At 44.1% G+C, this 12,683-nt stretch overlaps 1 protein-coding gene across 3 annotated transcripts in view; it reads left to right on the forward strand.

The window, feature by feature from the left end:
* WRAP53 (WD repeat containing antisense to TP53) overlaps positions 1–12,683 on the forward strand; it is a 36,527-nt gene continuing 23,844 nt past the window's right edge. Inside the window, exons 1-4 of one of the 3 annotated variants that reach the window (XM_068272084.1) lie at positions 1–77; positions 3,071–4,087; positions 6,041–6,139; positions 7,789–7,897. In XM_068272084.1, coding sequence (XP_068128185.1) covers positions 3,126–4,087; positions 6,041–6,139; positions 7,789–7,897 — 1,170 coding nt within the window. In that variant the 5' untranslated portion in view covers positions 1–77; positions 3,071–3,125. Of the gene's footprint in view, positions 78–143; positions 284–2,863; positions 2,945–3,070; positions 4,088–6,040; positions 6,140–7,788; positions 7,898–12,683 lie in introns of those variants that run through there. The other 2 variants (XM_068272085.1, XM_068272086.1) reach the window with 2 other exon arrangements.

The following is a 12,683-nucleotide window of genomic DNA, read 5'->3' on the forward strand; positions in this document are numbered from 1 at the left end:
GTCCAATCACCGGTTAGGCGCTTAGCTCGCACGTCTTCCCCGTGCGTTGGACGTTTGCAATGAACATGGCAGGACTGGTGAGTGTGAAGTTAGAGTGCACCGTCCAGGTGCAAGGTTTGTGTGCACGGTGTGCGTACAGGAGAGGCTGTACTGGCTGGAGATAGTCTCTCTTCTTAGTGTCTCTTGCTGCACCAGACCCGATCCTCCCACACACACGCGCACATCTGGCTGGACTAGATAAAGGACGTGTGTGATGCAGGCTGCACCAGGCTGCTTCCCCCAGGTGTGGAGCTGCAGGTTACATGTAGTGCTGTACTATATAGGTTGTAGGGGCCAGTAAAGAAGGCTCAGTGGGCCATATGTCTCCTGGGAACCTTAAAGGGAAGAGACATGGAGGCAGACATTTATTTCCTTTTAAACAATACAGATTGCCTGGCTACTGCTCCTCTGCCCCTAATACTTTTAGGCAGGGCTGTGGAGTCGGAACAAAAATCTTCTGACTCCGACTCCTCAGTTTATGAAACCACAACTCCGACTTCAACTCCGGGTAACCAAAATGGCCCGACTCCTCTACTCCGACTCCTTAGTCTAATACTTAAAGTGAACCAGAGACGAAGCACCCTTGTGTATTTTACCATAGAAATCAGTGGGAACATTAGAGAAAACATTTACCATGCTCTCTGTTCCATCCTCACTGCTAAAAGTGTCTGTTATCTAGCTGAGATAAGAATCCCGGGCTGAGCATTGAGTCTGGCTTTGCTATAATGACTCAGCTATAATGATTCCTGAGCAAAGCCAGCAGGGGGCAGGCTTGGACTTGAAGACAGCAAAGAACACAGTCTCAGCTATAATTATTCTGTAGCAAAGCCAGACCGACTGCTTAGTCGGGATTCTTATCTTAGAGGTGATAACAGGCAAATTAAACAGAGAACAATGTAACAAAGAGCAGATTAGGTGTTTACTGTCATGTTCCCACTGATTTATAAGGTAAAATACATGAGGTTGCTTCATCTCTGGTTCTCTTTAACAGGGCTGTGGATTTTGTACAAAAATACTCTTGACTCCTCAGTTTATGAAATCAACGACTCCAACTCAGAGTGCCCAAAATTGCCCCGACTCCTGAGTCCTGCTTTTAGGCCTCATTTACGTCATACGCATAGCTCCCAACGGCCCCTCTTTTGGAGGGACAGTCCCTCTTTGGGAGCCCTGTCCCACTTTCCTCCTCATTTGTCCCTCTTTCAGGACTTTGTCCCTCTTTCTATGTAAATATATATATATATATATATATATATATATATATATATATATATATATATATAGTGCCATCTGCACTAAATAATGTGAACAAGCACTGAGCCATAGATCCTGCAAACATGCAGGTCAGGTGTTTCTAACTGGATTAGCTGCATGTTTGTTACAGGTGTGCGATTCAGACACTACTGATGCCTGAAAGATCAGCAGGACATGCAGGCAATTGGTATTGTTTTAAAAGGAAATAAATATGGCAGCCTCCATATGTCTTTCACCTTGGCTCCTATTAAGGTTTGATTTGTGGCATCAGTGTCTGGCAGATTTGATCATAATGGTCGACCCCGTCACAGATTGTGGCCACTAGATTGCAGTTTTAATCAATTTCCAACTGAGTCCCCTATGTGTAATGTGTACTCACCTCGATCCCATGGTGACTGCAGCGGTGCAACTTGACGGCATGTACCAGGTCACACACATTACTCCCTGTAACGTGTGTGACTTGGTACACACACAGGCGTCCCGGTGGCAATGTAGAGAAGATACAGGGCACTAGGGAAGGGGGTTACATATTTCATGGTGGACACCTAGGGGCCTGGCAGACGGAGGCGGCTGCAAAGACTTCCTGTTTGTACTACACTGGCAGCAATTGAGCCCTCTCTGATCAGATTCGATCACAGGGGTATCCATGTAAAGGGCAAATCGACCAGTCCGTCAAGTAATGTATGGGCACCTTAGGTTGGACTGCAGTGACCAGCACATTTGGCCCATGAATAGTGTTTTTCTACTTAGAACCCTTGCTTTCTGTATAGTGTTTATATACACTCATCGTCTTCGTTGCTATTTGAATTTTCCTTATTTGATCTGGGTGTTAGTTGGGCCTAAAGCCCAGGCGCACAAGGCAGCGATTTGAAAAACGCTTGCGGTTTCCGAATCGTGAGGGAGTACCATGATTTTGGCCTCGCTCACATTAGGCAACGCATATGTCCTCACGTTCTGGACGCAAGCACACCCGATTGCACGCCATCTGCATTGCGCTACTGTTCCCATTTATTACACTGAACGGGATCAGCAATGCGCTTTGGCAAAAAATGCGTGCAGCAGTGTGAACACGCATTGCACAGCGCGCATAGTCTGAACGTCAGAGGTGCTCTCCATGCACTTCTGATTTCTTGTTGATCACACACTATGCTCGCTGCCGAAATGCGCACAGCAGCACGTATAGTGTGAATGAGGCCTTTCTCCACAATTCCCTGAGCGATTGAGAACGGCCCTTATTACCTTGTATAGCGATCGCTTTGGGTAAACTGCAGGCAGCGCTTTTAGGGTCGATCCATGATCGCAGCAGCGCTGATGTGGAAACATCCCCATAGAGTTCCATTGATGCAGCGGATCGCCGATCGGCAACCACTGCAAACGTACTACTAATGGGCGCTAAGCATAAAGGCACGTACCCACGTCGCTACTTTTCATGCAAAATATCTCCAGCGACTGGTGATTCTTATGTGTGACAACCCTTCGTTTTCACGATGTGTGTGCGTGATTGTACTATGACGTTTTACAACGCGCTGTGATTACGTCCGCCACGGCGGATCGGATCTTTAATATCCCCAGTCACTCCTGCACAACGTGCCATAAGGCTCGTGGAGGACCAGCACGGGACAGGACAGCTGCTGGGGGCTTGCAGAAGCCCCAGGTAAGTGAAACAGTTTGTTTTAAAATATTCTTCAGTTCCGCTTTAACAGAGATGCTGAAATTGTATTTTTAAATACGTACACACTCATTTTGTGTTTTGTGCACTTTTTTTTTTTTTTTTTATAAGGCGACAAACTGAGTGGAAAAGTCCCAGCTGATTTGATGATTTGCAGAAAACCACAATGGAGGAGTGTAAAGCTATTGAGGTAACTGGAGTTGCCATGGCAGAAAAAGTGGTTGAACAAGGACCACTTGCAGAGGACAATCTCATAAAAACCACGGAGGGAGCGCCAGAAAGAAACACTGACTCACCAGATAAAAGTTGTGTCAAAGCCTTCGGGAATGTGGAAAGAACTTTGACCATTGTGGAAGGACCAGAAACCAATGACAATATTGTCATTATGGAATCACAGACTGGAACGGTCAGGGAGGAATCCCCTATAACTTGCACTGAACAACAGAAAAGTGAAGGAAAGGAGGATACTGATATTTTAGTTGGGGACTGTTCTGAGTTTCGCAAAGCAAAAGACTCTACACCTTTGAACAAAGATCGACAGAATGTGGAGGAGGAAGATGTAGCTTTAGGGACTGTGAAAAGTTCAAAGATAGCTGGAGAAAGAGACTTTCTAAATTCAAATGAACACAGGAAGAGAAAAGAAGAGGTAGAATCAGGGAATGTGGACTCTTTGGAGCCAGTAGGAAAAATTGACGTTCTAAGTTCAAATGAGCTCAGTCAGTGTAGGAACATAGAAGGCGCAGAGGTAGGACTGGCAGAAAGTTCTGAGATGATTGGAGAAAAGGACGTTTTATCAGCAGATGATCGCAGAATGAGTGTGCAAAGAGAAGATGTAGAAATAGGAGATATGGAAATTTTGGAAACAGTTGGAAAATGTTGCAAAAGAAAAGAAAGAGAAGATCTGGATTCTGGAGGAGAGGAAGGTTCTGAGTTTGTGGCGGAAACAAGAATGGAGGCTTCACGAGGGCAGGTGGACGATGGTGGTGAGCATTCTGAGGAGCCACTAAGCAAGAAGCTTTGCGTGGAGGAGGCCACGCCGGTCTGTGACATGTGCTCAGATGACGTGGCCGAAGGAGGAGAACCGACCAATCCAGAAGAAGCTACAGAGTCCTCGGAGGCGGCCTATTAGTAAGCAGTGCAGTGATTGGTTGGTTGTGTGTTTGCTAGTTGCAGTAATGTTCTGGACTGGGCATGCATCTGTTTACTTACTAGGATGCTATTATCAGTTATTGCTGTAGCAGCGCGCTATTCTGCATTTAAAGAACCACTATTGCGAAAATTGTAAAATTTAAAATGCATGTAAACACATACAAATAAGAAGTATGTTTCTTCCAGAGTAAAATGAGCCATAAATTACTTTTCTCCTATGTTGTTGTCACTTACAGCACTTACAGTAGGTAGTAGAAAGCTGACAGAAGTGACAGGTTTTGGACTAGCCCAGCTATCATGAGAGATTCTCAGTGTTTTCTTTATTTTCAAAAGCACTTGGAGAACGGCAGTTGCTCAGTCCAACTGCCAGAAAAGGTGTGCAAACAGAAAGGGGTGGTGGTCTGCATCTTTGTATAAATCCTTTCCGAGGAGTGTTTCTTATAAAATAATAAAGGGCATGCCGAGAATCCCCCATGAAGAGATGGAATAGCCCAATCTGTCCGATTTCTACTACCTACTGGGCCCGTTTCCACTTGTGCGGTGTGAATTCGTTGCAGAAAACGCAAAAACGAATTCGCATGCATATGCAAATTTTACCGCGAATTCACTTTTTTTGATTTTTTTTGTAAGTGTGCGAATTTAACCATGTCAGTGCCTGTGTGCTTTTACATTGATTTTAGGCAAAAATGTACGCAAATTCGCATGGAAAATTCGCATAGGGAAAACATGCAAATTTCCTATTAATTACATTGTATAGAATTCTGATGGCTCTGCTGTGCAGATTTTTCATGCACAGGAAAACGCTCTGTTAACCTGACAAGTGGAAACAGGCTAATTACGTTTTATTGGTTGTGCTAATCTGCCTGCAGAAAACACCTGCAGATTCGCGATAGTGGAAACGGGCCCTAAGTGACAGCAACATAGTAGAAAAGTAATGTATGGCTCATTTTACTCTGGAAGAAATGTACCTCTCATTTGTATGTGTTTACATGTATTTGAAAATTTCTTGCAATAGTGGTCCTTTTAAAATTTCAAAGATTGGAAATATTTAGGAAAAGAGCTACAGAGAAGGGAAGAAGCATGTGAGAAATCCTGTGGGCGGGAATGAAAAGAGGTGACTATAGCAGATCAGAGGAGACCAGAGCATAGACTGCATTTAGATCTGTATCTGGAAATGATTGCAGCGATCTTTGGAGAAGTCAGACCAGGTAGGAAATATATAGGTAAAGTTATGTACACACAGTGAACTGTTAACTAAATTGTTTAGGATAGTTTCTGTACAGGGATCCCCCTGCTTCTACAGCAGAGAGCCATGCTGGATTTTTAATCCCCTGAAGACACAATGAAAGTGTGCATAGATTGCCTCCCAGTGTGGCAAAAAGGAAAATGGGCAAGGGCATGGAAGGGGCGGGAACAGTATGCAGAGCAGGAAGGACACAGAGGTATGTAATTTACCATCTTACAATGCCTCTGTGTCCCAATTGCTCTGCCAATTCCGCCTCAGGTACACTTTAAAGGGAACCGGAAGTGAGAGGCATATGGAGGCTGCCATATTTATTTATTTTTAAACAATACCAGTTGCCTGGCAGCCCTGCTGATCCTCTGCCTCTAATACTTTTAGCTATAGACCCTGAACAAGCATGCAGCAGATCATCAGGTACTCTGACTCAGCTGATTCAGATTTTACAGGATTAGCCATATGCTTGTTCCAGGGTTTTGACTCTGACACTACTTATGCCAGAATAGCTACAGGGCTGCCAGGCAACTGGCATTGTTTACAAGGAAATACATATGGCAGCCTCCATAGCCCTCTCACCTTGGGTTCCCTTTAAGGTACGTAGAAGATGGCAGAGAGGTGATTGAATGTCAGAAGGTTTAGTTACGCCTGCTTTCAGTTAAACAGCTTTATGACAGGTCTTCTTCCCTCCGCAGTGCGATGCCATATGACTTTTCTCAGCCACCGTGGTCGCTGACCGGAGCGTGGAGCGACTACGCCAACAGTCCACAGAACTTCCTCAAAGGATGCAAGTGGTGGGTACCAGACAAATGGGCTGCCGACTCTGCAGGCCTGATCCTAGTCACTTTTTCAACTAAGTTTTCTCCTAGGAGATCATTTTTCATCTTCTGTTCAAAATAACTTTTCAGCATTCTGCATATGAAAAAGAAGGTGAAAAAAGTGCTGTCAAAAGTATTGTCAGTATTTTCTTGCTTGCTGGTGGCTTAAAAGGCAATTTGTTGTTAAAGGGGAACTGAAGAGAGAGGTATATGGAGGCTGTCATGTTTATTTCCTTTTAGACAATACCAGTTGCCTGGCAGCCCTGCTGATCCTCTGCCTCTAATACTATTAGCCATAGCCCCTGAACAAGCATGCAGCAGATCAGGTGCTTCAGTGGTTCAGACTTTAAAGTCAGATCTGACAAGACTAGCTGCATGCTTGTTTCTGGTTTTAATCAGATACTACTGCAGAGAAATAGACCAGCAGGGCTGCCAGGCAACTGGTATTGATTAAAAGTAAATAAACATGACAGCCTCCATATACCTCTCTCTTCAGTTCTCCTTTAAGAAGTGAAAATATCAACCAAGACAGTGATGGCTAACCTTGGCACTCCAGCTGAGGTGGAAGTACAAGTCCCATGAGGCATTGCAATACTCTGACAGCTCTAAGCTTAACTCGGGGAGGCAGAGGCATTTCTTCTTACAGTGATCCCTTCTAGTTCTGACAATATTTTGTCAGAACTGAAATAAACCAGTTGCAGTCAGTTATATATCAACTGCTGTCAGTTATAACTGAATGTGCAAGGTAATGTTCATGTTTCCCTGTGGCTCAATTGGGCTATATTACAGTTTAACAGTGTGCTGACCAAGAAGCTGTTATGGGGTGATGGCCATGGTCAAAATGGAGGATAGAGAATTCATTGATCACAGCGGACAAACAGGACACAAGAGAGGAGAAAGAGATTGAGGAGTAGACTACACAGGAGATACGTATGACCTGTGTATGGTTATTTTGACTTTTAATTTTCAGTTCAGGTTCTCTTTAAAGGGGAACTGAAGTAAGAGGTATATGGAGGCTGCCATATTTATTTCCTTTTAATCAATGCCAGTTGCCTGACAGCCCTGCTGATCCTCTGCCTCTAATACTATTAGCCATAGCCCCTGAACAAGCATGCAGCAGATCCGGTGTTTCAGACTTTAAAGTCAGATCTGACAAGACTAGCTGCATGCTTGTTTCTGGTGTTATTCAGATACTACTGCAGAGAAATAGACCAGCAGGGCTGCCAGGCAACTGGCATTGCTTAAAAGGAAATAAATATGGCAGCCTCCGTATACCTCTCTCTTCAGTTCCCCTTTAAGGAGAAATCTGGCAGACCAGGCGTATCAAGCCAGCCCAGATCTTATCAAACTTATATGGAGCCCCCCTATGTGCATAGAACAGGCTTGTTTGTTAGCTGGCAACATTGACAACATACAACATCGATGGTATTAGAGGAAATTTCAAATCCAGCGTGTGACCCTACTGAACAAGCAGATGCCAACATGTTTCACACCCCTGGTAAAACATCGGATCATGGATCCAGAGTTATCTCATTTCATATTCTATATCTCTAGATCTCTCTCTCTAAATAAAAAGCTTCTCAGCATAATAGTTCAATAAAATGTCAGCAATTCTTTCTTTACAGGGCTCCTGACGGGTCGTGTATTTTAACCAACAGCGATGACAACATCCTCAGGATATATAACCTTTCACCGGAGATCTATTCCGGAGAATGGGATCTACTGCAGGAGATGGTAAGCACTGCACAGTGTCTCCTAGGGCTCCCCCTGCTGGAAAATGAAGGGATCTGCAACCTAGCTGGTTCTCTCACAAGAGAAATAAATTAATGTAATTTGCACTGAAAAAAAGACATCTGCCAGTCTGGAACAAGCCACCTTAAAGGAGAACTGTAGTGAGAGGTATATGGAGGCTGCCATATTGATTTCCTTTTAAGCAATACCAGTTACCTGGCAGCCCTGCTGAGCTATCTGCCTGCAGAATCACACCAGAAACAAGCATGCAGTTAATCTGGTCAGATCTGACAAAAATGTCAAACACCTGATCTGCTGCATGCTTGTTCAGGGGCTATGGCTAATAGTATTAGAGGCAGAGGATCAGCAGGATAGCCAGGCAACTGGTATTGCTTAAAAGGAAATCAATATGGCAGCCTCCATATACCTCTCACTACAGTTCTCCTTTAAAGGTTAGTGGGGTGGGTAAAGGAGATGATCACGCGGAATACTCCCTTAGGCCTGGAACCCACTGCAAATCGCTAGCATTTTTAATCAGCATTTAGTAAGCAATTTCACGAGTTTTCCATCGATTTTGGTAGCGATTTTAAAGTGTAAGCTTTTTGCCAGCGATTGTGATATCGATTTGCGATTAGCGTTTTTTTTTTTATATATATATATTCTTTATAAAGAGGCATGAACATGGCACATTGAGAGAACATACTCATAAGAAGATAATGTCCAGACACGCATTGTACAGAGGTTTGCATATCATATATACATGTCATTAAATTGTACAGTACGTCAATAACATGAGAGATATCTATAACATCTTTAGTTAGTCTTCCTTGAACTTATCAGATGTCTGGGCTATCGTGAGAATAGACCAAGACCAAGTCTACTGAACTCAAAGCCATGTACATACCCAGGTTTTCTCCCCCTGTTAATACTCCCCCTCCCCAACCCCCCCCCCCCCCTTTCCTCTGGACGCCATCTCAGGAGCTATATACATTTAAGTAGCACTAGGCCTGGTGAGTACATTGAGCACAGAATATACGCATTAAAGGGCATGGATCTATATTATCTCCAGGTTCCTATTTACTGTATGGTTCTTAATTGATTCACTGTTCTTGAAGGACTTTAATGAAGTCTTCAGAATGTCTGAAGTATGTCCAAAATGTCCAAGTTTTTTTGTATGTCTCATGGTTATCAAACGCGGTATAGGATAGCTCTTCCATATATTGTGTCTCATCTATTTCTTTTACCAATTCCTCCAGGCCCGGTACTACCACCTGTTTCCATCGCCGTACAATCAGTCGTTTTGCAGCATTTAAAATGTGTCTCACCACAGAACGTTTGTACTGTTTCATAGTCCAGTCGCTGAGATGCAGGAGATAGAACTCCGGGGTAAACGGGGCATTTCTATCTGTGACAGCTTTCACAAGTCTTTCCACCAACTTCCAGTATTCTGCAAGTAAGGGGCAGGCCCACAAAATATGTAATAGAGAACCTGGAGAATGGCCACATTTCCAACACCTATCTGAGGTATCTGGATAAATTCTGTTAAGTTTAAGTGGAGTAAAATACCACTGTGATAAAATTTTGTAGTCCATCTCCTGCATGCCAGCGGTCCTTGAGGATTTATGGGCGAATATACACATCCTGGTTTTTTGATGAGGGGTGAAAGATGTTCCCAGGTCTGTTTCCCAGGTATGGAGGAAGGGCAAGTTTGGTATGTTTAGGAAGGCTATTATCTCGTATATTCTGGACAGCGTTTTGCTGCTGGGGCCCTCTGCTGTGCATAAGTCTTCAAAGTCCGATTTCTGTCTTAGCTTTGCAGGGTTTACGTTATGCCGCATTAAATAATGTCTAAATTGAAAGTATTCCCACCATCTGGTTTCAGCAGCCTGTGGCTTTTGTCTGATTTCTGCCTACGTTGCCCATTGTCCCGAGGAACACATGTCAGCAAATTTCAGTTTTTTAGTACCTTCCCTGATGGTTCTGTTATGTCCCAGTCTGTCCTGTCTTATATGAGGGTTATCTGTGAGCGGGAGTAGTGGAGATGGGTCAGGGGCAAGGAAGCAGGTAGTGTTCGCTTTGTGGAACGTGTTTAAGGTGGTGTATGGCAGCGGAGGGAGCTTCCACTCCAGGTCGGGTTTTTGGTGCATCCACACTAACTCTGTGAGAGAACATGGAGAAAGGTTTTTCTCCAAGTTCACCCACTGCTTAAACGCGCCATGTCTGTTCCAATCTACAATCCTAGTTAACATAGATGCATAATAGTATTTTTCTACACTCGGAAGTGCTAGACCTCCTTCACTTTTGGGGCAATATAGGATTTCTTTTCGAAGGCGGGGCGGTTTTCCTTTCCAGACATATCTATTGAAAGTCTGTTGTGCTCTTCTCAGAAATGAGAGAGGAATCTTGATCGGGAGGGTCTGGAAGAGGTATAACAATCTAGGCATAATTCTTTAAGTAGTACAATTAGCGCTAGGTGAAAAAGTTAGTGAGCTGCACGTTATATGGGGGAATCCCTTCAACCCCCAAAAAATTCTAAAAGACTGTCAATTCAATAATAACATGCGCTAAAAAGTGTACATATAGAAGTACTTCACTATTTATTCAATTGTTAAAATCATAAAATACACACCTTCAAATTTCAAATAATCCACCATATATAGTTCAACTCTCATTCAACCACTCACATACAACATAGAGGGCCCCTCTATTCAATCCTTTTTCACCAGTATTAAAGACTTCTCTAAAATCACGAGAAAGGACTAATGTTCCTTTATAGGGCTTTCTTCCCTTAATCCAATCAGAATAATTTCCTTAGGATTCCTTCTATAACGGGAATCGCACTGTTGCCAATGTTCCTGATTAGTTACAGTTCCGTCAATTTAGACTCACGTGTCCCTTAGGATGGGGGATTAGCAGCCGCTTTTCACAGCGATATGTTCCTGTAGCAGGACTCCCCCGCTCTGACCTCTTTACGTGCTCCCACACTCTGCCCGCTGCCTCTCTGTCTCACCGGCGTCTTCCGGCGGCATACGAAGGTTCAGACTGCAAGACTCAAACCTCGCTCGCCGCACTTCCGCTCAGATGATCAGCTGATCCGGCCAGCGTCTCTCTTTGGGTGACGTCACCACTCAGCTTCTGGATCTTTGTTTACAAGTGGCTGCTGCGCGCTTACACAGCCACCTAAGTCCAGAGCTTTTTAGCAGATGTCTTTATAGCAGAAAAAACAACCTCTACGCGTTTCAGCCAATGCGTTGGCCCTCATCAGGAGGAATTGGTAATGCACAAGTGCGGCGAGCGAGGTTTGAGTCTTGCAGTCTGAACCTTCGTATGCCGCCGGAAGACGCCGGTGAGACAGAGAGGCAGCGGGCAGAGTGTGGGAGCACGTAAAGAGGTCAGAGCGGGGGAGTGAGTCTTTAATACTGGTGAAAAAGGATTGAATTGAGGGGCCCTCTATGTTGTATGTGAGTGGTTGAATGAGAGTTGAACTATATATGGTGGATTATTTGAAATTTGAAGGTGTGTATTTTATGATTTTAACAATTGAATAAATAGTGAAGTACTTCTATATGTACACTTTTTTAGCGCATGTTATTGAATTGACAATCTAGGCATAATGTTCATTTTCAGAACTGCTATTCTCCCCATCCAAGAGATATGGGGTAGATCCCAACGTTGCAAGTCTGTTGAGAGAGTTGAGAGTATCTGCGGAAAATTTAGATGAAAAACAGCTCTGAGGGAGCTCGTGATATTCGTTCCCAGGTATCTCAGAGAGGTGGGGTTCCATTTAAAGGGGAAGTTTTGTTTGATTAGTGTGACCTGAGCTTCTGGCAGTCCAATATTAAGCGCCTCAGACTTGTCGAAGTTTATTTAAAAAAAAGATAGCTTGCCAAAGCGCTCAAACTCTATCATTAAATTGGGTAGTGATATGACCGGCTTAGTGAGGAAGAAGAGGAGGTCATCTGCGTACGCTGCAATTTTATGTTCCACATCTCTTACAACTAATCCTGAGATTGAGGTGTTCCTTCTGACGTGACACAGGAAAGGCTCCAGGTAAAGAGCAAATATGAGGGGACAAAGGGCATCCCTGCCTGGTACCATTATTAATTTGCAGCGGCTCTGATAGGATGCCATTGACTTTTATTCTTGCTAATGGCGTGGAGTATAAGGAATCTATACAGCGTAGCATTCGATCACCGAGGTTTATATGCTTCAGGACAGCCCTCAACCAGCCCCAGCCCACGCGGTCAAAGGCCTTCTCAGCATCTGTGGAGAGTAGCATGCAGGGTCTCCCCTCCGACCGCAAGAGCTGAAACAGGTCCAGAGCCCTTATGGTGTTGTCCCTGGCCTCTCTGTTGGGAATAAATCCCACTTGGTCCCAATTAAGTGCCCCATGTGTTCCGCCAGTCTGTTTGCTAATACTTTCGCGAAGATTTTTAAATCCTAAATTTAACAAAGAGATCGGCCTGTAGCTACCACAGGCTGTTGGGTCCTTATTTGGTTTAGCAATGACTGTGATGTGGGATTCCAGAGTTTGTTGAGGGAACTTAGTTGCTTCCTCTTCTACTGCTAAGGCATTAAAGGTCTTACACATATGGGGGATCCAAGACTCCCTTGAATTTTTTATAGTATTCTGCTGTCAGGCCGTCTGGCCCTGGAGCCTTCCCAGTCCTCATCCCAGCTATCACTCCTGCAATTTCTTCTTCTGAGAAGGGTTCTTCTAGGGCCTGTTTCATCTCAGGGTCTAGTTTTGCCATAGAAGCTTGGCTCAGGTAAGTATTAATTTCTCCTA

This window comes from Hyperolius riggenbachi, chromosome 3 (assembly GCF_040937935.1).
Source record: "Hyperolius riggenbachi isolate aHypRig1 chromosome 3, aHypRig1.pri, whole genome shotgun sequence".
NCBI lineage: Eukaryota > Metazoa > Chordata > Amphibia > Anura > Hyperoliidae > Hyperolius > Hyperolius riggenbachi.